Source organism: Lynx canadensis, chromosome E3, assembly GCF_007474595.2.
Source record: "Lynx canadensis isolate LIC74 chromosome E3, mLynCan4.pri.v2, whole genome shotgun sequence".
NCBI lineage: Eukaryota > Metazoa > Chordata > Mammalia > Carnivora > Felidae > Lynx > Lynx canadensis.
In genome coordinates, this window is record NC_044318.1 from 18,750,347 (window position 1) to 18,777,446 (window position 27,100).

General features: G+C 46.8%; 1 protein-coding gene across 1 annotated transcript in view; it reads right to left on the reverse strand.

The window, feature by feature from the left end:
* Positions 1-896: 896 nt before the first annotated feature.
* GGA2 (golgi associated, gamma adaptin ear containing, ARF binding protein 2) overlaps positions 897-27,100 on the reverse strand; it is a 34,467-nt gene continuing 8,263 nt past the window's right edge. Inside the window, exons 3-17 of the mRNA XM_030300492.1 lie at positions 25,993-26,068; positions 24,773-24,871; positions 22,345-22,468; positions 20,263-20,366; positions 18,844-18,924; positions 18,199-18,336; positions 14,552-14,633; positions 10,379-10,504; positions 9,554-9,676; positions 8,788-8,816; positions 8,286-8,419; positions 6,654-6,811; positions 3,623-3,792; positions 2,588-2,698; positions 897-2,044 (exon numbers count right to left, since the gene is read on the reverse strand). Coding sequence (XP_030156352.1) covers positions 1,934-2,044; positions 2,588-2,698; positions 3,623-3,792; positions 6,654-6,811; positions 8,286-8,419; positions 8,788-8,816; positions 9,554-9,676; positions 10,379-10,504; positions 14,552-14,633; positions 18,199-18,336; positions 18,844-18,924; positions 20,263-20,366; positions 22,345-22,468; positions 24,773-24,871; positions 25,993-26,068 — 1,666 coding nt within the window. The 3' untranslated portion in view covers positions 897-1,933. The remainder of the gene's footprint in view (positions 2,045-2,587; positions 2,699-3,622; positions 3,793-6,653; positions 6,812-8,285; positions 8,420-8,787; positions 8,817-9,553; positions 9,677-10,378; positions 10,505-14,551; positions 14,634-18,198; positions 18,337-18,843; positions 18,925-20,262; positions 20,367-22,344; positions 22,469-24,772; positions 24,872-25,992; positions 26,069-27,100) is intronic.

Here is a 27,100-nt window from a genome sequence, read left to right on the forward strand (position 1 = left end):
TAAATAGAAGGCACTGATGATAACCAGGCCACTTTCAGGGCACCCCTGCCACACACACACCCCTATCCTGTTCAACTCTGCCTAAGCATCACTGGGAGTCGGTCTGCCTAAGCATCACTGGGAGTCGGTCTCCTGGAAGACAGGATGTTGAGACACACAAGTTCGCCAATGAACTAGGGGATAAAAATCTTGTGTGTAAGCCTCATTCACACATTTTGCTGGAAGTTGTGTCTGGGCAGACATCATCATTATACTGGGTTCCTCTTAAAGACTTTATGAAATAGCTAGAGCCTAGAAAAGTTATACAAAACATCTGAACATGCAAGTAATTTTAGATTAAAATGAGTCTTATGGGAGAATGAAGAAGTCACTCATCACTTATGTTTTAGGAATTTTCACATTCGCTTAAAACTCAGCATAGCTAGATGATCTTTTACAGCTCCCATGCCCACCAATTAGCGCTGGCAAAGTTCTAACTATACGTAGAAGTTGACAGCTCCAACTGGCAAGTACCAGATTTTGTGCTAAAGAGCCCCAAACAGGGCCTTGCAGTTTCTGAGGTAGAATCCTGCCCAGACAGGTGAGCTGCTTGGGATCTCAAAGTCCTTCATCGGGCTCTATCGGCGAGGCACAGCTCTCTTCTCCCACCGACCAGCACAGCAGGTGCTAAGAATGGACTATAAACATGAATTTTTCCTTCAAACCATAAACATAACAAAAAATCCACCTCTCTTTTCCAGCTTTGTCCAGACCCACAGGGCCTTGAGCAGTTCATCAGGTTCCACAGCATGAAGTCTCCCTACTTCCTCTATAGGCAACGGTGCCCTTTAGGCTGGTCGTCTCTAAATGCAACAGGCTCTGTGTCTCCTACTTTACTCAAAACTCCACAAAGCGTATTTGCTACATGGGTATTTATTCAAGGACTTTCTATATTCAGTTCACCACTTAAATCACTGCTAAGCTCTTTTCAGATCTATTTGCATCAGTCCTTCATCTTGGACGGTGAAGTCAACAGGCAAGGGTGAGCCTGTTAGTTATGGCTGACAATGACTGGCACGGCGTCACAAAGAGCTTGGAGGGTAAATGCTTGTGGAGAAACAGGATGAGAATGGAGAGGAGGGTCCTGAGTAAGGGCCCAGACAGGCTGCCCCACCCACGGAACCTGAGGCCTGCATTAAGGCCTGGGATCTGCTTTCCCCTCTGCCCTGGAAGGTCCTCTCTGGGTGATTCTAAGGCACAGTGGTGAAGGACATGCTTGGCCCACTAAGTGTGGTCCTCTCGTCTAGTGGCAGCCCCTCGCCTGGAAAACAGTGCAATAAGCATTCCATTTAGAAGATCTTCTCAAAAACAAGCAAGCAGCATTCTCTAATGGAAATGGAGACAAGGTCTTTCTTGGAAGAGAGTGCCCCAGAAGACACCCTCTGTCCCAAGACCAACCAGGTCCCTTTTAAGGTCCCTGAGAACAGCAGCCTGGGAGCAGCCGAGACTTTCAAAGGCTGACAAGGCACAGAGTGGATGGATGGAAAGAGAACAATACACAGAAAAAACACAACACAACACAACTTTGGCTTATAAAACCTCCAACCTGAGGCGGGGACATCAGTGTCCACCCACATGCAGAAACAGATGATTGTAGCAGATGGTTGTCAGAAATGCTTTAGCATTTCCCCACACTGCCCACACCCCAAGCCCTGCGCTACCCACCCCCACAACCCCCCACAACACACATACACACACATACGCACACACACACACACACACACACACACACACACAAGTAGTATCTGCAGAATAAGTCAGAGGTTGGGATCCAGAGCCTGATGTCGGGATAGAACTCTTGGCACTCTGCACTAAATCACCGTGATTAGTCCTATCTAGACAGCAACATTCACACTGGCCTAAGCTTGAGCGGCAGGGTCTGTCTCGTGAAAAGTTAGGCTGCACCCAAGACTGCCAGGTCTGGAAAGTCTTTCACTTCTCCTACTTCGCTGAAAGGTTGTCCGCCCTGGTTGAATGTCAGCTTATACCGTAACCGGATGGGCTCCTGGGCAAAGATAGAAGATGTTAAATTAGTGGGGAGAGACACAGACCAGCCCAGAATTAAGAGCCTTTACCCACCCAGTAGTCACCAAGGAACAACATACGTATGTAAGCTCCACCCCAGTGAGACCTCCCAACAACTGTATGACAGGAACACCTGGCCGGGACCCTTTGGGACGACAAACACGAGGGAAGCCAGTCATACATCCTGGGAGCACTCCCACACCTATGCAGTCCTGAGGTGGACCTTGACTTGGAGGCCAGCTAAGGAGGACGGGCAGGCCTCACCCTTTCAGATGACACCAGGGTACTAGGGGGAGTCTGTATCACTCTCTTGGTTCCCAGCTATGGCCATCCAGTCACAGATCCTCTTTCAATAAGCCCCGAAGGAAAGCAGACTCAGTGAGGAATATTCCACCACCACTCCCAACCAGGGACTTTAGAGCAAGACCTAAATACACATCTCTCAACCTACCACATTGCCTCCCTAGAGTTGAGGCCCACCCCCTCACCCCATTCCCCTGCTAGCAAAAGTGCCAGAACATACTTTGTGTGGATTGTCAAGCAACAGCATCTGAGAGATCACAGCTGGAGGCGTCAACGGACTGAATGCAGGGAGCTTGGAGCTGGATGCCGGCTGCAGCTTCACTCTCATAGACTATCGGGGTGGGGGGGGAGGGGGCAGAGAAAAATCCAACATCTAACTGATTCCTAATCAAGTACAGTGTCAAAGAGGGAGATGAGGTAAACGGGAAAACTTGACCTGTACCCACCACCTGATTAAAGGGTCCAAAAGTCCTTCCTTTCCATAAATAGAATGTACCTGAAGTTGTACAGCTGGCTTCCAAGAGGCAGCATGAGGAGCTAAGGCACATCTTGGGCTGCATTCTCATTCTGCCTCTTACTAGCTCTGTGATCTTGGGCAAATACTTAACCTCTCTGAGCCTTGGACTAGAAATTTATAAAAGAGAAGTAATAGCAACACATGTCCCACAAGATTACCATGAGGATTAGAGAATGTATGTCTTTATTTTTGTCTACCTTAGATCTTTACTTTTAGGACATTCCTCCCATGTTCACTGTGATGCTGGTATGGCTGTTAATCAGGGGGCCCAACTTCCCATGAAAAGCAGTGGATGAAAGATCTTCACTGGCCAGAGTACCTTCTATTCCTGAACACAAGTAACCGGTCCAAGTTGTGCAAGTAACACCAACAGGGTGAATCCTAGCCCTTTCTTGGGTACCCAATATGCATGCCTCGTGCCAGGGGAAAGTTTCCTTTTGAGGTAAAGAGGTTTAAGGACTATGTAACTCTGGAGCTGCTAATAGCCATTTCCATGCTCTGGAGTCTGTCACAGAAGATGCTCCAAAGAAGAAAAGTCAAGAGGTGGAAAGGGATTCTTAAGGAATCGTTTTAAGATTTTATCTGGATTCGGACATATACTGAAGTCAGATATTCAGAGACCTCCAGTTAAATAAGCCAATAAAATTCCCACCTTAAACTACTTTGAAGATGGTGTCTCTTACACGTAACTAAAGCTTTATTGAAAGAGTCAAAGGAGCTGGCCAGCAGAGGACTCACCTTCGGCACAGCCACTTGAAACATGATGTCCCAGACAGGCTGGGTGGCAGTGCTCATCATGGTCAATAGCAACACCTGCACCTCTGGGTGACCAGGGGCCCCGGTCTGGGAAAAGTGGAGCAGAATTCTGAATCCGTTCCGGTCATACACGATGAGAGGCGGTAGGCTGCCTGGTAGAGAAGGACCGAACCGAAAGGGTTAGCACGACTGCAAACTCGCCAACAGCCCGGCCTGAAAGAGACGTGCATGTGGTTATCACCCAGTGCTACACCTTCTCCAGTCAACGCAGCTCCGAGACTTACCTCCTTGGTCCCAAGCTTTCTGTGGAGCCACAACCCAGCCCTCACTACTTCTAGCTGGATTCCTAGAGCCCGTCAAACTGATCTCTCCCACCATCCAGACATCTGAAGCTCATTACCAGTTGGAAAAAAAAAAAAAATGAACTTTTTTGAAGGAGATAGACTAAAATACTGTAAGAACACTAGAGAAAATACAGAATACCATAAAGAATGAAATAATAAAAAAAAAAAAAAACCACCATTATTTCTACCCAGAAATAAGCATTGCTAATAACATTTGGGCCTATTTCCTCCTCATCTCTTTTGTATGACTGCATACACACACGCTTCTTACATTTAATTTTATAAAACTGTAAAGATGCAGATTTCTTCAAATCAGTAGGTTTAATCACATTCCAATGGAAATCCTAACGGGATTTTTTAAATTCCATTAAGAATTGATTCTAAAGCAAATGGAGGGGAGGGGGGTAAATTCAGGAGTCTATACATTTAAAGACAGGGAGTAAGGGCTATTTGCATCCATAAATACTCAAAAGCACAAAACTGAGAGAAATGTAAAACAAAGAATGCACAACAGACCCAAAAGGGGAATTTAACATGTTAGAGCATCTGTTTCAAAATCAGTGACTGATTCACCAAGTGGCAGACAACTATCTAACCTGGAAAAAAATTTTTTTAATATTTATTTTGAGAGAGAGAGAGAGAGGGAGAACGAACAAGTGGGGGGTGGGGTGGGAAGAGAGAGGGAGACACAGAATCCAAAGCAGGCTCCAGGCTCTGAGTTGTCAGCACAGAGCCCAACACGGCTCGAACCCATGGACCATCAGATCTTGACCTGAGCAGAAGTCGGATGCTTAACCGACTGAACCACCCAGGCGCCCCTGTAAAAAAATTTTTTAATGAAAGATCTTTACCTCATGCCAAACATCACTCATCAAAATGCACGTTCTATAGTTTAAAAATGAGACTATCGGGGCGCCTGGGTGGCGCAGTCGGTTAAGCGTCCGACTTCAGCCAGGTCACGATCTCGCAGTCCGTGAGTTCGAGCCCCGCGTCAGGCTCTGGGCTGATGGCTCAGAGCCTGGAGCCTGTTTCCGATTCTGTGTCTCCTTCTCTCTCTGCCCCTCCCCCGTTCATGCTCTGTCTCTCTCTGTCCCAAAAATAAATAAACGTTGAAAAAAAAAAAAAAATTTAAAAATGAGACTATCAAAGATTTAAAAGACTGAAAACATTCTTGAGGCTAGGGGGAAAGAGGCAACCTTTCTGGAGGGATCTTGGTTATGCAGAACAAAATTTTAGATGTCTACACCCACATTTCAAAGAATATATCCTAATGAACTAATCAGGAAAATTTAAAACAATGCGTGTCCAAAGATGTTCGTTGTAGCACTGTTTTTAACAGCAAACAACCAAAAACAACACAACTAGAAATAAAAATTATCCTTCAGAAAGGAATTCAAAAGCTGAATGATGGTACCATGATTATACGTATGTATGATAACATTTAAAAAAATAAAGGTTTTGAGTGGCCTGGGTGGCGCAGTCAGCTGAGCGTCCAGCTCTTGACTTCCACTCAGGTTGTGATCTCACGGTCATGAGATCAAGCCCTGTGTCGGGCTCTGCGCTGAATGAGGAGCCTGCTTAAGATGCTCTTTCTCTCCCTCTGCCCTCTCCCCAGCTCTCGCACATTTGTGCATGCTCTCTAAATAAATAAAGGTTTTGAAGAACAATCGAGAGCATGAAAAAACGCTATGGCTTATGGTAATAATGCAGGCTGTAAAACAGTCTATATATACTGTGGTGCCAATTTATTAAGAATATATATGTACATGGCTAAAACAAGAAAATACATTAAGGTATGAATAAAACTTCCGTTTCCAGGTGAACAGTACGATTTCATTTTCTCTTTTTCTGAAATTTCTACATTGAATATGTATTTTCTCACTTTTAATTTTTTAGACATTCTTTTGTAATAGTTTCAGATTTACAAAATGTTACAAAACACAAAGAATTCCCATATGTTAACATTTTACATAACCACAGTACAATGACCAGAATCAGGAAACTGACATTGAACATGTATTATTTTTAAGTTAAAGTAAGTCTTGGAAGGGCTTACCAACTGTTTAAATTCCTATGCCTGTATCCAGGGCTCTTTACAATCTGACCCCAGCACACTGAGCCACAGGAGAGCCATGTGCCCAGAGAGAAGGGCCTGTGCTGTATTTCTAAAGACCCTGGGTGTCTCCTGCTCACATGCCAGTGTGCTGACCCTGTGCAGTCACCTTACTTACTGGGCCTGCTGTTCCTTTCCTTTGTAAGGAGGTAACCTCTGCTCTCCTGCTCTAATGAGGACCCCTAATGCAAGAGGACCGCCAGCCAAGTCCTTCCTTTCCTACTAATCCCACCTTTTTGGAGTTATTTCTGCCACACTTGACATTCCCTTCTTGAATTCCCAATGAGTGAGCACCAGGTCTATAAATAGAATCAAGTCCCCTAGTTATTAGATTCTGCCTGCCAATAGCCTTCACCTTTAGTGTCAGTCCCAAGACAGAGAAATCTTTATGAAAAATAATAGGTAAAGAGACTATGAAGCCACCTCCTTACCCTCTGCCCCCAGGCCTAATCTCTACCACTCAACTTCCCCAGTTTCAGAGCCACCTCCTGCCAATTCACAGCAGATAAAGCTGGCCATCTAATAGCAAGGGGAGGGGAGGTGAAATTGTACTTACTGGGTTTAACAGACTCCAAAGGGACAAACACTTGAGCCAGAGGTGTATTCTGGGAGGATGGGGAAGAAGACAATGGGCCAGCTTCCCAGGACCAACCTGGAGAGGACTTAGTGCCGGGGGGCACTTCCTTAGGGATACTCTTCTGTGGAACATAATTCCTGCCAAGAAATTAAAAAAAAAAATGTATCAAGACTAGCAAAAATTGTGGACAATTCCGGGAATCTGAAGAACGGGGTTAAGGAAGGGGAAAAACAAGATAATATGTGTGTCTGTGTGTATTTTAGAGAAATAGGACTCTAGGCATGGAATTTAACCTGTGCTTCAGTCTTCTCATCCGTAAAATGGAAATAATTTAGCATCTACTTCATGGGGCTGTTATCAGAATTAAATGAGAAAATGTATGAAAAACACTTAGTGGGCTGTGTGCACATAATAAGGACCCAATAAACTAGAGATGTTATTAAGATAATCAAGGTTGCAGCTGTCAGGCAGCCTCTGACAACAAGCCGCTCAGTCAGGTTACCTTTCTTGTACGTGATCACCAGAGTAACAAGAGCTGCGAAGAGGAGAATTCCAATTTTACACTGACCTCTTCATTCACACTTCATGACTTTGTCCATTGGGAACGCAGATTGCAAAATTTTTACTACAAAATGAAAACTCCAGTCCAGACAGAAGCAGCCCACCCAAATCAGGAAGACTACTGGCCCCCTGTTGAATGGTTAGGAATAAACGGAAGGAAACCCTCCAGGGGTGCAAACAAGAATGAGCGCCCAGCACATCTCTGTTGCCACCCGGGCCCTGTGCCTCTACCGTGGACACGGACGCACTCAGGCCATCTGCAGGAAGGCAAACCGCTCCAACCTTTGCAGAGGCAAACCAGCCTGTCTGTGTGTTTGCATCCACACCCTAGAGCACCTCTAGTTCTAGGAATCTGTACTACAAAAGCATTCCAAGTGCCTCCAAACAGAAAGCTGTGTAAATACCCGCAAGAGGGAAATGACTAAATATGTGTACACTGTATGCACGTGAATTATTAAACTATAAGAATGAGCCAAAGTTATATAAGTTGATATGCACATGTACCAAAGATGTGACATGAAAAAAACCGCACTGGAGGACAGGTTGTCAATTATGAGCCCATTTGTGTAAAAACAAACAACATGCTGCGTTACTACACGCATAGAGAGAGAAGCAAAAAAGGAGCATTCGATATTGTCTTTAGGCAGTGATTTTTGAGACTTTCTACATTATCTATTTGCCTAATGATCAAATTTTGCTCAACTTCAAATTACACTGTAATTGGGGGGGGGGGGAGCCCATGAACACCAAAATCATCAGCAGCAGCATCTACTGCTGCTACACCTTAAACCAACCCCCTTTTCAGAGCTCCTGACCAAACTATGTCTTTTCCTCTGACTAGGATAGGGAGTCAAAGGACAAGGGGAAAAGTACATGTTGAACACTTGGCAGAAAGGAAGAAGCCCTTCCAGGGAGGGAGGTCCCTGGCCGTCTTCAAGTATCGTCCCCGTATTCTGGCACACTAACCCTGCCCTCTGACCCGGCCCCATGGAAGGAACATGAAGTGCACATGGGAGCCACTCTTCTACTGTCCTTGCCCACAAGACTCACAGAGGCCCTGGACATGGCTGTGGGGAGAGGAGATCCAGCAAGTTCTTTTCTGCAGAAGGGCTCTGAACACCACCACCCGGCAGTGTGCTGGCAGTGGGATTCCTCTTTTCCTCACAGCAATTCTGACCGGCAACCTGTCAAACCAGGAATGGCTAAAATAAGGCCAGAGTATGAATGATCATGAGCCATGGTGACACCATGCTTACAACATGTCCTGGGGCAGGAGAAAGAAAGGGCAAGAGAACATACAACTCCTGATCAGACCTTCAGTAAACTGGAACCTGGATACCGCTAAAGGGAGGAGGAGTATAAGGAGAGGGAAAAACATGTCTCTTTGGAGGTCCAAGCCAGACAGTACAGGCAAGGACGAGGCTTTGGACCTCCAAGTCCACAATCGCCACCAGGCTATGCTGTAGCCCCTTCCCCCATGCCCAGGCAGCACTGCTCTCGTGAAGGTAGGTTTAGGGACCTCCCCTCCAGTCCCTAGGAAGAGATGCCTTACCTTGTCAGCAACTGGAGCATCACTGAGTCCTGTAAGGAAGAAACAGAAAGATGCACACCAGTAACTCTATCTGACAGCAGCTGGAGATCGAAGTCATGTTCACCCTTTCTAAGACATTTAGAAAAGCCTAGGCGAAGCAGATTACCTAAAATCATCCAATTCATTCATGGCAAATCTGAGATTAAATGTAAAGACGACCTGTCTGAACTTCCCAGGACAGGAGTCCCCACCTTATTCATTCGGGAAGATGTTCTAAGACCCCTGGTGGATGTTTGAAAAGGCGAAGAGTACCGATCCCTACATATACCATGTTTTTTCCCCACACAAACATACCTGTGATTCAGTTCAATTTATAAATCAGACACAGTAAGATAACGAAATAGAATAGCAATGTACAGTAGTAAGAGTTATGTGAATGTGGTCTCTCTCTCGAAATTTATTATACTGTACTCACCCTTCGTCTTCTTGTGATGGGAGATGATAAAATGCCTACGTGATGAGATGAAGTGAGGTGAATGACATAGGCCTGTGATGTAGCTCTAGGCTACTACTGACCTCCTGACCATGTATCAGGAGTAGGATCATCTGCTTCCAGACCGCGGGGAACTGGAGCCGTGGATAAAAGGGGGGGGGGGGGGGGCGGGCACTGTATACCCAATTCCCTCTGAAAACAGGCATATTCTCCCCAAGGAGGACCAGCTGACTCGCTCTCCCTGGGAGTCAGGACCAGTCTCTGTGCCTGCTCCCCCTAAACACCCTCCCTCACCTAAGGCTGCCAGGTCCTGGTGAAGCAAAGATGGTGCCACAGTCCCAGCCTGCTCAGATCCGCTGTCCACCTCCAAGTCGATCAGAGGGCAGTTCTTCATGCAGCCTGCTGGATTCTGAAAGACTACGAAAACAGTTAGGAAAATATATCAGAACGAGAGCAAAGAGTCCACTTAATGCCTGTCAGCTTCCCACGGGCCTCCTCCCGATCAAAAGACATCACGTCACCCCACTCAATGCACTTCTGCTGAATGGCTTCATGTACAGCCTGAGCTGGCCTGTAGAATAGGAAGCAGCCAGAGGACCGCCTTCCTACCCACAGCGGTCCGTGTCCTCCGCTGATGGTCCATTCACCCTGGCCAGCAACAGCCCTTCTGAACACAGATAATCAGCATCACTGGAGCGCTTGATAAAAACACCCCCATCCCCACTCCCAGCCAAGCTCTAAGCAGGCTTGATTCAGCAGGTCCCAGCTGGGGACCTAAGAATCTGCATTTCAGCCAGTATTCCGGATGATTCTGACGCAGCTAGCCTAGCCTGCTAGGGACCACTGAAGAAGATCATTATTTTGGTCTCTAGCTCTTATAAATAAGCATTTATGACCTGGGTGCAATGTAGCCATCTGCTTCTGTGGATAGCCAAAGTGAGGGTCCAGCCTGCCAGTCACTTTGTGATGGCACAGGTGGCAGGGGCTGGCGATGTAAATCCAACTCTCAAAGGAAAGGGAAAAAAGGGCAAGGCCTCTCATTTCTATACCATAACCCAGAATATTCTGAGGATCCAGTTCTTCTCCAGGATCTGCAGGATGTCAAGGCAGAAAGCATACCTTTGGAGACAGGTAGGTCTCCCACCGAGCTGGTCACTGTGTTCCCAAAGATGACACGGCCCTCCATCACCTGTTTGTACAGCAGAACTCCCTGGGTGAGGAGGTCATTTGCCTGGAGAATCTCAGCTGGAGGAGGAAAGAGGATAGTCCCCCTGGTTTAGTTACCAACAGTCTCAGTCTTTTTTAAGTCATTCCACAAAGCAGCCACCCATGGCTTCACCAGGTTCAGTACAGCCATACCCCTGCCCCCAGACCCTGTGCTAAGGCCCCTAGCAGACCTAGGTGCTCAATCCCTGAACCCCAACACTTCTAGTTCTCAAGATGCAGGAGGAACCAAATTTCTTCACCTCCTTTCCCAATACCATACAACATAACTGCCAACATGACTGAAACATGATTCTTTCGACTAAGGAATTGCAACTTTAATTTTTTTTCTTTTTTTTTTTTTTTTTTTTGGTGATGAGCACTGTGTATGAAATAAAACTTTAATTTTTTTAAGTTTATTTATTTATTTTAAGAGAGCAAGCGTGTGTGCACGCATGTGCAAGGGAGTGGCAGAGAGGGGGAGAGAATCCCAAGCAGGCTCTGCACTGTCAGCACAGAACCCAACATGGGGCTTGATCTCAAAAACCATGAGATCATGACCTTAGCCCAAACCAAGAGTCAGATGCTCAGGGCACCTGGGTAGCTCAACCAGTTGAGTGTCCAACTTTGGTCCAGGTCATGATCTCACAGTTCATGAGTTTAAGCCCCACATCAGGCTCTTTGCCATCAGCACGGAGCCTGCTTTGGAGCCTCTGTCTCCCTCCCTCTGCCCCTTCCCCACTCACACATGTGGTTTCTCAAAAATAATCACTAAAAAGAAAAAAAAAAAAAAGTCGGATGCTTAACCAACGGAGTCACCCAGGCACCCTAAAACTTTATTTTTTCTAAAACTTTAATTTTAATTAAAATTAAAAACTGAAATGGTTTTGTCAGTGTGGATATGAATATTAAAAGTTTTATTGGTACTTTATTCAGTTATTGGAAAGCTTTTAAGTGTATAGGGAACAAATTGGTACATGAATCTACATTTGCACCTGTAAATTTCATAGAGTCTAAATAGAGATCAAGTATTACTGATGAACACTTGGCATACAAATTGAAATGTCGTAAGTATAAAATACACACTGGATTTCAAAAACTCATAAGCATTTCAGTCTACTAAACAGTGTCTCCTGAGAGACAGAGAAAGAACTGGCAGCAGGGTTGGGGCTACATGTAACACTTCGGGCCACAGAGCTAGACTGCTGATTCTCAGGAGTGACCAACTATTTCCTGCCATTTTTCTTAACTGTGGACAGGGGCTGCAAACTGACAAGGGGTTAAATTCACGTGGCAAAATGTTTTATTTTGCATGTGCAAGTTGTTTAAAAATTTAAATTTGACTGTCTTTCAGCTCACTCCAATCAGAGAAAATGACGGGTTTAGACAATAATAACAAAGAGACGACCAAAACCACAGGCCTCTTGAAAACCACCCATGAAGTGTTCTTGCTCCCCAGCCCCTCCAAGTGAACCTGCATCTACTCAAGCCCCCATCCAATTTATCATGAATATTAGGAATTTGGGGTGCTTGGGTGGCTCAGTCGGTTAAGCGTCTGACTCTTGGTTTCAGCTCAGATCATGATCTCACAGTTCGTGAGTTCGAGTCCCACATCGGGCGCTGTGCTGACCGTATGGAGCCTGCTTGTGATTCTCTCTCTCTCTCCCTCCCTCTCTGCCCCTCTTGCTCACTCACTCTCTCAAAATAAATAATTAAAAAAAAAAAACTTAAAAAAAAGATGTATCAGGAATTCATAAGAAGTACCAGATACAGAAAAACATATTAAATGTCATGGAGAATGCCATCAGAAAACCAAGGCCCAGAAAAATTCTATAGGTCAAAGAACATGTTCTTCATGTAAGAAACAAGAAAGAGACAAAGAATGGAGGAGCTATCTATTAAAAAAATAAAAAAATTTAAACAAAGACTGGACGAGGGGCGCCTGGGTGGCTCAGTTGGTGAAGCATCCAACTTCAGCTCAGGTCATCATCTCACAGCTCATGAGCTGGGAGCCCTGCATAAGGCTCTGTGCTAACAGCTCAGAACCTGGAACCTGACTCGGATTCTGTGTCTCCCTCTCTCTCTCCACCCATTCCCTGCTCATGCTCTCTCTCCTTCAAAATAAACACTAAAAAAAATTGTTTTTAAACATAAAAAACAAGAAAGAGACAAAGAATAAAAAGAAAAAAAAAAAAAAAAGACCAAAATGGGGCACCTGTGTGGCTCAGTCGGTTAAGTGTCCGACTTTGGCTCAGGTCATTATCTCGCGGTTTATGAGTTCAGCCCCCCGCGATCGGTTCTGTGCTTGATAGCTCAGAGCCTGGAGCCTGCTTCAGACTCTGTGTCTCCTTCTCTCTCTGCCCCTCCCCCACTTGTGCTCTCTCTCGCTCTCTCAAAAATGAATGTAAAAGAGAAAAAAAAAAAAGACCAAAGCGGGGGGGTGCCTGGGTGGCTCAATTGGTTAAGCATCCAACTTCAGCTTAGGTCATGATCTCATGGTTCATGGGTTTAAGCCCTGTGTCGGGCTCTGTGCTGACAGCTTGGAGCCTGGAGCCTGCTTTGGATCCTGTGTGTGTGTGCCCCTCCGCCATTCACACTCTGTCTCCTTCTCTCTCTCAAAAATAAAATAAATGTTAAAAAAAATTTTTTTGGGGGCGCCTGGGTGGCGCAGTCGGTTAAGCGTCCGACTTCAGCCAGGTCACGATCTCGCGGTCCGTGAGTTCGAGCCCCGCGTCGGGCTCTGGGCTGATGGCTCAGAGCCTGGAGCCTGTTTCCGATTCTGTGTCTCCCTCTCTCTCTGCCCCTCCCCCGTTCATGCTCTGTCTCTCTCTGTCCCAAAAATAAATAAACGTTGAAAAAAAAAAAAAATTTTTTTTAATTAAAAGAAATTTTTAAAGTGTAATTTCTAAAAAAAAAAGACTCTAGAAATAGCACCAACTACAAAGTATGGCTTTTCTGAGTCTGATTTATTTGTCTTTTTATGTTTTTTAATGTTTATTTACTTTTGAAGGAAAGAGACAGAACGCGAGTGGGGAGAGGCAGAGAGAGGGAGACACAGAATCCGAAGCAGGCTCCAAACTGTCAGCACAGAGCCCGATGTGGGGCTCTAACTCACGATCCGTGAGATCATGACCTGAGTGAAGTCGGTCGCCCAACCCACTGAACCACCCAGGTGCCCTTCTAAGTCTGATTTAGAAGAAACAAGAGGCACCTGAGTGGCTCAGTCGGTTGGGTGTCCAACTTCAGCTCAGGTCATGATCTCACAATTTGTGAGTGAGTTCAAGCCCCATGTCAGGTTTTGCACTGACAGTGGGGAGCCCGCTGCAGATTCTCTGTCTCCTTCTCTCTCTGCCCCTCCCCGAAACTAAACACACAAACAAAAATTTGAACAAGAAATGCGGGGGAAGTTAGCAAGAGACGCTAGAGAGAGAAATGCCCAGGGAAATCCGAACACTGAATAGTTGATCACCTTAAAATGTTTGGAATTTGCTTCAATGAGAATAGGTTTGGGGCAGGGAGAGAGCAGTACACATGAACAAGATGAAAAAAGATGGGCCATGAGCTGTTAATTGTTAACAATAGGTGAAAAGCACATAGGACTTATCCTACTATTTCCCTTTCATGTTCTGCAATTTTCCATAATAAAAAGTGTAAGATGTTTTAATACCTTTGCACAGGTACTGAAATTCTCCACTGTCTCTACCATTATCCCTTCTGCTCCTCACCAGCCTGCCTCATTTAGGTTGGCTACCCAGCCCACCAACTCAGGTCGGTGAAACCTTCAAGATGCTGCTGTTTCCCAGACTTCTGTGGACCTGAGCCTTCCTTCTAGCATCGCCCTCTTGCCCCACCTACAGGGCACGTTTCCACCTCTTCTTTCAAACCTGCTGACGGTTGCTTGCTCAAGCCTAGGCTTTCCTGGGAATCGCTTCGAAGCCAACACAGGACATGCCCTTCCAAAGCCCAACTTCCATAAAACCTAAAGTCCATCCTGTCTTGTTTCTGGCACCACCAAAGCCCCGCAGTAAGGAACACATCTGTTCTGCCTCTGGTGTACCGTCTGTGCCTAGAGAAACAGAACCGCATTACCGAGTGCGTCATCGTCATCTGTGGTGTCACTCGCCAGCCGGAACAGGGTGGGCCGCAGCTTTTCACACCGTTCGTACACGACCTGAGTGAACAGAGCTTGGTTTCACCACTCACAACAAGGGCCCACAGCAAGGCCCTAGGTGCCCCCAGTAAACAAACAGCAGAGTCTGGGGCTGCAGAATTCTTAGGCTGTCCCAAATGCACGACTGCAGGTTTGAAGTGGCGCGGCCACTATAGTGTCAGAAAAAGTTTGGGTTACGGTTACACGAATTTGTAAACTCACTAAAAAGGGTAAAGACCTCAGAAAAGAATCCACGTTCTGAGTGTGTATGGCATTATCTCTTCTCCAAGCTCCCAGAAGAGCTTTAACAATGGGGTGACTCCATATGGAAGCCCTCCGTGACTACCCTGCTTTAAAACTAATATCCAAACTCCCCATCCAACTTCCCTCGCCAACAATGTCCCCGGACTCCCACTGCAGGCTCTCCCAGAGCTAAACCTCATTCCCCACCAGGACCGTCTGGGCAAGCTCATTCTCCTCCTCCCAGGGAGAGTGCTCTGGACAACTGCACCCCCCACACGCCACGTGTTGAGGAGGACACGCAGCCTCTGCACGTGTGAGGCTTCCCTCCTTGCAAGGGAGCTCAGTGAACACACGAGTCCTCCCTCACAGTAGTGCTCCCTTCCCCAAGCTGTGAAAGGACATATCTGATAGGGGAGTCTAGGAGACAAGCAGGACGGAGCCCCTTCCTCCTGCTTTGCTCCTGAGACCCAGCTGCCCAGGCGGAAGCCAACACTGGGCTCTGCTCCTACCAGCTTTATGTTTTAGAGAAGGAAGCCCCTTGCAAGGAGAAGAGTGGTGTGCCAGCATCATCTCAGGTGGTAGGCAGACCTGCCTGATTAAGGTTCAGCATCAGGAAGCCACTTGGCAACACTTCTGTGCCACTTTTTCCAAATGGGCTTTACCCATTATAAGTTTTGTCTCCTGCCAAGTCTCTACTGTCTCCTAGCTGGTTATCACCCTGGGGGAGGGAGAGGGGGGGAGTTGTACTATTTAGAAGCCCAGCAGGCCAACCTTCCAGAGGGACTTTGGAGCCAACTCACCACAGGGGACTGGCTTTGGAGTGTCTGCCTGGCCCAAGCCCACTAATCCTTCTGAGAACTGTCCCCTCTGGCCACAAAAGGCCAGCATGACCCTCTCCGTAATTCCATCCAATCCTGGATGTAGGTAGGTTGATTGACCTGGGATAGATACAGGAGCCATGCCGGACAAAGAGGTTTCTCTCAGGAATCTGGAATTAGGAAAGATACTAGTTGTTTCTGCGAACCCTGTGAAATGGAAGGACAGGGAAACTAAGGTACCACATGAAGGCTGCTGCTCCTGGGCAGAGAGGCATAAAAAGCTGGAACGCAGAGAGAGAAGACAAATGTAGCTAGCAGAAGGCTGGAGAAAGCAGAGCTCCAAGGACAGACTAAGAGTGGCAGGTTGGGACAGCATTTCAGTGCCACCGCCATCTGTCTGCACCAGGCTGCAGTGGCTCAGCTAGAACACCAAAAGCATCAGCAACAAAAGAAAAGAGATAAATTGAACTTCAAAATTAAAAACTTTTGCTTCTTGGGGCGCCTGGGTGGCTCAGTCGATTAAGCGTCCGACTTTGGCTCACGTCATGATCTCGCAGTCCGTGAGTTCAAGCCCCACGTCAGGCTCTGTGCTGACAGCTCAGAGCCTGGAGCCTGTTTCGGATTCTGTCTCCCTCTCTCTCTGACCCTCCCCCGTTCATGCTCTGTCTCTGTCTCAAAAATAAATTAAAAAAACAAATAAACAAAAAACACTTTTGCTTCAAAAGACACTGTCCAGACAGTGAAAAGACAACCCACCTAATGGGAGAAAACTGTGTGACCAAGGAATGGTACCCAGGATATATAAAGAACACTTATAACTCAAAAATAAGGAGACAACCCCATGAAAAACTGGGCAGGGACGCCGGGGGGCTCAGTCAGTTAACAGTCTGGCTTCGGCTCAGGTCATGATCTCACGGTACATGAGTTCGAGTCCCACGTCAGGCACTGTGCTAACACCTCGGAGCCTAGAACCTGCTTTGGATTCTGTGTCTCCCTCTCTCTCTCTCTCTCTCTGCCCCTCCCCTGCTCGCACTCTGTCTCTCTCTCAAAAAAGAAAAAAAAAAAAGTTAAAAAAACTGGGCAAAGGATATGAACAGACACTTCTATAGACAAGATGATACACAGGTGGCCAACAGACACAGGAAAGGAAGCTCAACTTAAACTATCAGGGAAATACATTTCCAAGCCACAGTGAGGTGCCACTTTACACCCACCAGGATAACTATTATGAAAAAGACAGACAATAACAAGTGTTGGCAGCATGTGGAAAACTTGAACTCTCACACGTTGCTGGTAGGATTATAAAACGGTCCAATGATTTAGCAAACAGTTTGGCCGTTGCTCAGAAAGTTAAACGGAACCACCATATGATCCAGCAGTTCCAGTCCTAGATATATATACGCTCAAGAAAATTAAGTTTACATTTTACAAAAAACACTTCTATACGAATATTCACAGCATTTGTCACAGCCCAAGTGGAAACCCAAATGCTCAACTGATGAATGGACAAAATGCGAGCTAGCCATACAATGGAATGTTATTCAGCCATAAAAAGGAATGAAGTTTTGATACATCCTACAAGATGGATAAACCTCCAAAACATTAAGTGAAAGCAGCCAGGCTCAGAAGACCACATTCTGTAGGATTCAATTTACACAAAATGTCCCAATAGGCAAATCTACAGACCCAGAGCAGATTAGTGGATGTCAGGAGCTGGGGAGGCTGGGCGTGGGGGTGGAGAGTGACTGCTATGGGTACTGGATTTCTTTTAGGGCTGATTAAAATCTTCTAGTTAGTGTTGATGGCTGCTTTTAAGATATATAAATTCTCAATAAAGGTGTTATAAAAAAAAAAAACCCTCAAGATGTGTAGGACGTGATGGAACTGGAACTCTAAGCAACGCTGTTGGGAACATAAAATGGTACAACCACTTTTCAAGAAACTGGCCAACTATTTTCCAAAGTTAACTATACACTTAGCATATGACCCAGCAATCCCACACCTAGGCATGTACCCAAGGAAAATGTATGTTTATGCAGAATCCTGTACACAACTATAAACAACTGTTTATAGCAGCTTAATTCATAATCACCCAAAGCTGGAAACACCCAAATAGCCATCAACAGATGGAGAGACATATTGTAATACATGCATACAATGTAATACCACTCAGCAATAAAAAGCAAGCGATCAATACACACGCCATGAATGGATCTCAATTACGCCAAGAGGGAGAAGCCGGGAGGGAAAGAAAGAGAAAGAAAAAAAGAAAGAAAAATTTTATCATTCCATTCATACAAAACTCTAGAAAATATAAATTAAGGATAGGGAGACAGGGAAGAAAGGAAGAGAGGGATCACCAAGGGGCATGAGGAAATTCGGGGCAGGGGCGGGGGGGTGATGGGGTTTAGGGACATGTTTACTATCCTGATTATGATGATGCCCTCATGGACATTCACGTGTCAAAGCATGCCAAATTTCTAGTATGTCAATTACACTCCGTTATACTTGAATTTACTTTTTACCTGCAAGGCCTCCTGGTCTGGTGGGGCCTGCCCCGGCCTGCGGTACACGCTTAGCATTTCCTGCAGCACCTTCACATGACTCCGTACCTCCTCCACAGCACTGACTCTCTTGGACACCTTCTCTGATTTCTCTTGTTCCTTTCGGGAGAGAGAGGATGGAAGTGAAGGAGCAGAAACCTTGGATAAAGCCTGAATGAGGGACGGGAAAAGAGGCACTGTGCTGGCGAGCTCAGGCAAGTCACTAACACAGTGAGTAGGCGGGAGTGTTCCCTCAGTGGGCGAAGAAAACTCAGTGGGCCGAGAATTCCTGTGAAAGGCAATGCAGTCCAGGGACAGGGAAATCTGCAGCTTTGTACCACCAGCCTCAATCCCTCCGAAAAACAGATTCCCAAATAGACTTTCTGTCACTGGGACAGAAACCAGGGTCTATGAAATGCTTTGGGCCCTTGGACAAACGTACTTGGGAAGTACCCTGCATGGTTTCTGCTTCCAGTCACCATCTTGCCCTTCAGGGAGCCCGTGGCTGTGCCCCAGTTTTGGGCCCAGAGCCCATCCTTTTTCCAGTCCAATTGGGCACCTATGCCCTCACGCACATACACGTGTGTCAAATGCTGTTTCTGCAGAACCCAGTGGAAAGACGCCCACCTCCTTGACCAAATTCTTGATCAGCCTGTTTGCAGCCTGAAGATCCTCAGGGTGATTGCTCTTCAGAAGCCTCGTCAGAAGCTGAAGAATGAACAAAAAGAACAGGTGAAACCACTTCCCTCTGTGGCAAACAGCCCAGACTAGTAGAGGCAGCAACAAGAGAACAGGAACAACACCTCCTTGCTTTACAAGCATCATCTTACCAAATGCTCACAATGACACCATGTAGGGATTAGGACTATTCCCACAAACCACAGGTTTTCAATGGGGCAGGAGGGTGGAGGATTATATCCCCCGGAGACATCTGGCAAAATCTGGAGACGCATCCAGTGAGTAGAGGCCAGGATACTACAAACTTCCCACAGTGAACAGGAACAGCCCCCAGTAAGAAAATGATCTGGCCCAAAATATCACTAGCACTGAGGCTGTCCTGGGCCACGTACTCTGTGATGTGACAGACCTCGGTGATCTTGTTCACTTTACTCCCCATGCCCAGCAAAACGCCTTGGACGTGGGAGTCACTCGGTCGTCCCTGATGGCACTAAAGATGGCTGTACTGATGCCCAGAGTGTATAAGCAGCTTGCCCGAGGTGACACGGGATTCTATCTTTCTCCAAAGTCTGTGCCATCCTTCGTCTTCCCCCCTCTGCAACTGTAAGGCATCAGTAGGAGAAAGGCCAAAGAGAAAGCCCAGAACCTGGCCCTGCTTGTTCTGACCTCATGGCCACTGAACATCTAAGTCCAAGGGAAGGGCACAGCTGAGGGGTGCAGTGAGAAGGCAGCGCGTACTACGGACTCACACACGGCCTGAAGCTTTCCTGGTACTACATTTCCCAGACCTTGTGTGTGACTGAGAACAGTAATCACCAAAAGCACCACCACTGCTCCAGGGCCCTCTCCCCATTCAGAGGCACTCTGACGCTATTCCTAGGTCTTTGTCCCACTCCTTACTGATGTCTGAGGAGAAACAAATTATGGGAGGCAGTGGCAGAAGGAAAACGGGTGGCACCAGGCTTACTGGCACTAAAGAAAAAGAGCTGAGCCAACATGTAACCAATTCTTTCCACCATCTTCCCCTAATACCACACATACGCTGGATACGACTGATCATCCACACTGCCCACTTGGGTCATCCTTTTGTACCTTGTCTCCCTCGGGAATGCTTGCACAGATAAGGTGGAGGGCACAAAGAACGTGGCTTTACTATGTGGCCCATCCATGAAGAAAACATCCAGACCTTATGTCACCTTATTCTAAGAGCCCACTCCAGAGAGAACTCACTAATGCACCTCCCCACATTCCCCCACACTTTGGTTCAGGGATCAGAGCACATTCCATGGGATATTTCAGGAGAGTCTCTACAGGAAGGGGTCCAATCAGATTCAGGTCAGTCACCAAGGTCAGGGAGGGGCTCCTTACCTTGGACTTTTCTTCATCAGCATCAAAGATAGAGCTCTTGGGCCAGGGAGAAGGTGGAGGCAAAATTTTATCCACTGGTAGTTTAGGGTCTTGCTTTACAATCCCTAAAACACGCAATTCATAAAGTTACGATATGGGTATGGGTATGGGTACCCACTGACTTCACATAAAGTCTAGAAACCCCCAGTTCCTGATGTCCCACTGGGAAAACACTGTCAATGACCTTAAAGGAATACACCCAGGGTATGACCAAGGCTCTGCATCCTCCTTCAGGAGACTCCAAGGAAGGAGCACAAAGACAGGGGCATCAGAGCCAACTAAGTGAGAACAGAGCCAGACCCTAGGGCTAGTAGGCCATGGGCCTCATGCTATAAAAAATACTGATCATTGTATGCAAGTACATAAACCTCCCAGGGCCCAGAAATTACTGTAGGATCCATGACACTTCTAAAAACAGCGACTACAGGGGCACCTGGGTGGCTCAGTTGGTTAAGCATCCGACTCTGGATTTTAGTTCATGTCATGAATTCACAATTCATGAGATCGAGCCCTACATCCAGCTCCGTGCTGACAGCACAGAGCCTGGATGAGATTCTCTCTCTCTCTACCCGTCCCCCACTTGGGTTCATTCATCTCTCTCTGTCTCTGTCTCAATCTCAAAATAAATAAACTTTTGGGCGCCTGGGTGGCTCAGTCAGTTAAGCGTCCAACTTTGGCTCAGGTCATGATCTCATGGTTCCTGAGTTCAAGCCCCACGTCGGGCTCTGTGCTGACAGCTAGGAACCTGCTTTAGATTTTGTGTCTCCCTCTCTGACCCTCCCCAACTCGTGCTCTCTCACGTGTGCATGCTCTCTCTCTCTCTCTCTCTCTCTCAAAAGTAAACTTTAAAAAATTTTTTTAAACAAAATAAACTTTAAATAAATAAGTAAATAAATAAATAAAAACAGTGAGTATGTTTGACAGGAAAAGATAGTCCATCCTGAATCCAGGTTCCCTCCTGTACAGAGCCCTACAGACTCCCAGCTTCTGCACAGGACACAGAAAGGCATGAACTGCTCCTCCAACACTGACCAACACGACCCCGGACAAGCTACAAATCTACCACTTTTCTTGAATCCACCAGAGTGGAGACTGCAAGGCAACAAACACCCTGGAATCTGAGGAAAAATGGGAAGGCAACACCAATGTGAGTAATTCAGATTAAATGGTTTCTAAATGGTTTACAGGCTGGCATACGCCAGCAAGAGAACACAACCTCTGAGGCCTGTAACATGAGAGGAACAGGCTCTTCTCCAGGGCCCTCACCCGCACTCCTGGAAAGACAATGGGAAAGGCCTGATGTCCCACCTAAATTCTTCTCTCTCCTTCCAGAACCTTCAACTGCTGGGGAAGGACAATAAGCCCTGGAGTTCTTAGAGCAGTGCTGAAAACTTACTACAGCTGAGGAACAGTAAAGAAAACCCTGTGGCCCTGGGGGAGGGGCAGGATCACGAACAGGTCCTGCCAGGACCCAGGGACACAATGTCCACTGAAGACAGAGGCTTAGACAGAATGGAGAATGATGGTGCCTGCCTAACGGGCACTGGGTAACAAGTAATAGCAGTTGACTGTTAGGAAAGTATCTGGAATAAAACCCTCTCTGAGGTGCAGAGCAAAAAGGAAGACCTAATGCTTGGATGGAGCAGATAGAGGAAAACTCTAGCAAATCAGCTCCCACACTACACACAAGCTAACACTGTAGGAACTTAAAATCTGGTATAGTGAGAGTAGCTATAGCAACAATAGTCTCAAACGCAGCCTAACTCCTGCCCACGAGAAGGAAAGGTCTGTCCATTGCCAGGGATCAAAAATTATTTATGGGATGCCCGGGTGACTCAGTACAGCACGCGACTCTTGATCTTGGGGTTGTGAGTTCGAGCCCCCACGTTGGGTGCAGAGATTGCGTAAAAATAAAATCTTAAAACAAAAAAACAACCTATTTGTCTCAGTCTCTACTGTCCTACACAAAATGTCCAGTTTTCACCAAAAAAAGCAAGAATACTTCTGTGAAGAGGAAATGCAATGTAAACGATGGAGTCCAACCTTGTTTCTTCAGCATCTGGTAAGCATCTCGGATCTTGATATCCTCTGGAAACCAGACTGTCCAACTAAAAAGTATTTCAATGACTCTTCCTTTAACTTTTTCCGTGGTCCAGGACCCTAGGTACTGAAAATAAAAAGGAAAGAATTAGAAAGCTGGAAAGGACGGAGCAGACCAGCCAGCACACGCTACTACTAAAGAGGTAGCCGCTGAGGTCCAGGGAAACGAGCTGCCCATGGCTGGTTGAGAGGTGAGGCAACAGAGGCTAAACTCCCTGGCACTCAGCCCCAGGGTGCCTTCTGGGTTTCAAGGAGTCACCCTCCAGAACTGCTAAAATTAAACCCACCATATACTGGTCTAGATTAGAGCCACCGGGGACACTCATTTTTTGAAGGAGGCAAGTATGGAATATTAAAAGAATATATTTGGTCTTTGTCCCTAGTTGCTGGCACAGTTTCAACAACCCCTGGAATTTCTTGAGGTACAGGAATATCTTTTGTTATTCATAATGAGCCCCTTTGAACCACACCTCAGTGTATGTTAACCATTCATGGTGAGCACTTAGTTTCAAGGGAGACTGATCACTTTAGAAAAGCCCACCGTGGGGGCGCCTGGGTGGCGCAGTCGGTTAAGCGTCCGACTTCAGCCAGGTCACGATATCGCGGTCCGGGAATTCGAGCCCCGCGTCAGGCTCTGGGCTGATGGCTCAGAGCCTGGAGCCTGTTTCCGATTCTGTGTCTCCCTCTCTCTCTGCCCCTCCCCCGTTCATGCTCTGTCTCTGTCTTAAAAATAAATAAACGTTGGAAAAAAAAAATTTAAAAAAAAAAAAAAAAAAAGAAAAGCCCACCGTGTGGTGAGAGGGTTGGAAATTTCAGCCCCAGCCCAACCCCCAGGAGGGAAGGGGGCTGGAGATAAGAGTTCAATCATGGCCAGTGATTTAATCAAAATGTCTACATAACTCCAGGTAAAACGAGGTCTGGAGAGCTTCCTGGTTAAAACACGTGATGTACCAGGAGGGTGATGGGGAAGCTCTTCTCCCCATTTCCTCCAAGACCCTGGTCTATGCAGCTCTTCCATCTACATCCTGTATAACAAAAGGGTAATAACAAGTATAGTGCTTTCCTACCTCTTGTAAGTGTTTTTAGTGAATTATGAAACCTGGTAGAAGGCGTCATGGGAACCCCTGAATCTGCAGTTGGTCAGAGAGCAGAGGAAGTAGCCTGGGGACACCTGAGACCCCATCTGCTATCTGAAGTTGGCAGCACAGTCTAGGTAGGACTGAGCCCTTCACAGGTAAGGTATGTAATAACTCTGGGTAGTTAGTGGCAGAACTGAAATGAATTAAATTGTACGACACACAGTTGGTATCAAAGAATTGCTGAGAAGTAGTGAAGGAGGGCTCCATCAATGTTAGGTACCCGAGAATGGTATTGCTAAGACAGGGGCCAGGAGAAAAGGTGCCAAGGACAGGCAAGAAGGGACATAAAACTTAAAGCCACACCTGGTATCTCTTGCCATTGCCATAAAAAAAAAAAAAAAAAAACCTGTCCTCAAGGGGCTCCTGGGTGGCTCAACTGTTGAGAGTCTGACTCCTGATTTCAACTCAGGTCATGATCTCACAGTTTGTGAGATCAAACCCCGCGCTGGGCATGGAGCCTGCTTGGGATTCTCTCTCTCCCTCTCTCTGCTCCTCCCCACTCATGTTTGTTCTCTCTCTCAAAATAAACAAACTTAAAATAAATAAATAATTTTTAGAAAGAAAGAAAGAAAGAAAGAAAGAAAGAAAGAAAGAAAGAAAGAAAGAAAACAACCTGTCCTCAAGCTTGAGTTCCTCACCCCTCCAAGCCACCACCGCAAGGCCATCTTTAAAGGGAGAACGTGAAGACACGGACAAAGACAGAGCACTGCTGATGAACATGACCAGCATCCTAGACCTTGGAGAGGCTTGGGGAAGGCCATCGGAAAAGAGGTGACCACCAGCTGACCTACAAGCTGGACTTGGGCAATCAAAGATCTCTCAGCCCCTCCGCTGTCCTCGGAATACGGACAGTCGCGAGACAGTGATGTGGTATGGACAACACCTACACAGGACACCTGACTGAATCCACTTAAGACCTCTATATACACCTCTGCCTATTAACCCTGCCACCTACCAACCTGGGGTGGCCTCTCTCTGCTCTCCCTGCCCTGCGTGCAGAGGCCGATTTCAGATTATACCTGGGAAGCTCCCTTGAAGGTTACGAACCAACAAAGAGGAAAGCTGTCACGTGCAGGACATCCCCGCTCGGCTCTGTCACAAACTGGAGACAGGCTGGCAGGCTCCGCTGTAAGCAGGGCTACCTCTGGACAAGAGGTACCTCTAGGGGACACGAGGTGGAAGGATGGGGGTAGGTACAGTACAGGGAACAGGGCCAAGCCCACGGTGCTCACCTTTGGGGACAACACTTTGATCAGCTCATTGAGGAAGCGGAATTTAGCCACCTCGTTGTGGAACTTCTCCCCACAGTGGTTCACACACATCTCCAGCACCTGCACAGACACAGGACCCCCATGAGAAGGGAAAACCACCGGCTTCAGGACTCATCTCAAATCTGACGAGCATTTGCTGGAACCATGGTGAATGTTTTCTCAAGACTACAAAGACACTGAAGGGGTGCCTGGGTGGCTCAGTCGGTTAAGCGTCCGACTTTGGCTCAGGTCACGATCTCACTGTCCGTGGGTTCGAGCCCCGCGTCAGGCTCTGGGCTGATGGCTCAGAGCCTGGAGCCTGTTTCCGATTCTGTGTCTCCCTCTCTCTCTGACCCTCCCCTGTTCATGCTCTGTCTCCCTCTGTCTCAAAAATAAATAAATGTTAAAAAAAAATTAAAAAAAAAAAAAAGACTACAGGACACTGAAGTTTGAGGAAGGGTGACATTTTCAGACTAAGGAAAAAATGCTACCTGTTTGATCTCACTGTAACCATCAGGTCTGTGCCCAGGCAGAAGCTCGGTGACATGTACCCAGAGGCCACATCACCTTTTAAGGAGACCCTTTGGGCAGATGAAACTGGCTAGAGAATCATCTCCTCCTCAGAGGCAGGAATCTGGTATGTGAAGCACAAGGGCTGTTCAGCCAAAGGCTGCCTGCTGGCTTCACAGCTCATCTCACACCAGCATGGCAGGATGGGCCTGCACATATTTTCTTTGGTCCACACTACTGTTTCACATTTCAAATTAGTCACAAATATCGATGAATTCAGAGAATTCATCTAAAAATCTGAATTTCTAATTTCTCTTGGAAAACAAAGTTCTAGCAACTCTGGGCCCAGACTCACACCTGGCAGCAGCCAGCTGGCCCTGTGCTATGGCGGCCCTCGCCTGTGTTTCTGTCCTCACCCCGCGGCTCACTCATTTATGTGACCTGTCAGGCCCTGGTACACGTGGCACTTGAACTTGTCAGCCCTGGTCTCCGGAAGACAAAAGGAAATAAAACCTTCTCTTCTCCCCACACAGCGGGCTCAATGCTGCTCTCTAGAAACAGACCTCAGATGGGGCAACCCGAGCCCAGAACTCCCTCTTAGATGCTCTCCACCACACTGAAATGCGACCGGGGTCCAGCACTCTCTAGTGTCACGACAGGCAAGCTTACGTTAAGGGGCAAGCCAAACTCACCGTTAACGCATAAAGAGCTTCTTTCTCTTGTGGAGACTGGATCTTGTGGGCCAGTAGCCAGGGTGCATGGGTTGGGCTAAAGGAAAACAGAGAGAGGCGCCTGGGTGGCTCAGTCGGTTAAGCGTCCAACTTCAGCTCAGATCACGATCTCACGGTTCATGAGTTCGAGCCCCATGTCGGGTTCTGTGCTGACCGCTCAGAGCCCGGAGCCTACTTTGGATTCTGAGTCTCCCTTTCTCTCTGCCCCTCCTCCGCTCACACTCTGTCTCTCTCAAAAGTAAACATTGAAAAAAAAAGTTTTTAGTAAAATAAAATAAAGGAAAACAGAGAGACCTGGGCTATGGGCGGACAGGAAGAAACCAACCAGTATGGCTGAGTATGCTCCGTCGAGTCACCTCTCTTCCAGAAGCACAGGTCCCAGAGCAGAGGTGGACTGACTCACACCCAGCACACCCACGTGCCTCTGAGGAGACCAACCCCCTACCCACCCTTCTTGCAGTGACAGCACGTGCTGTCCTCCTCCCGTCCACAGCAGCACATCATCCTGCCCATAGCCAACCCACCCCTAACATCTCTAAAAGTGCAAGCTGAACACCCAGGGCCAGATCTGCGTGTAACCAGGTCACGAGCAGTATAGACCCTGTCTGTCAGATGACAAATGCTCAATAAACACTAGAGCAGAAAGTGTGATCAAACTTCTCACTCATTTCCAAATGCTGAATATTCAGCAACACGTAGATTAAACAACTGATGACTGACTTGATTCTTCAGTTCCTATCCAGATGCTATGGGAACAGAAATCAACAAAATCTTACCCTTTTCCTGCTTATTCTTAAGAAAGATGACATTTAAATTATGGAGAACACACTGATCTCTATTGCATTGCTACAAAACCTTGCTACATCCTACCCATAACATTTAGAGGTCTCCTCAACAGTAGTGTCTTCTAACACTAAAATTCTTTCCAAATAATTGCCAATTACAAGTGGACTATTCTGTTTAAAAACAAACAAAAAAAATGACTTTTGGGAAAAAGTGTTCTCAGATCACGGAGGGGAAAAAAAAAGGAAAGAGAGCCTTACCTTTTTTTCTCTTAAGTAAAACAGAC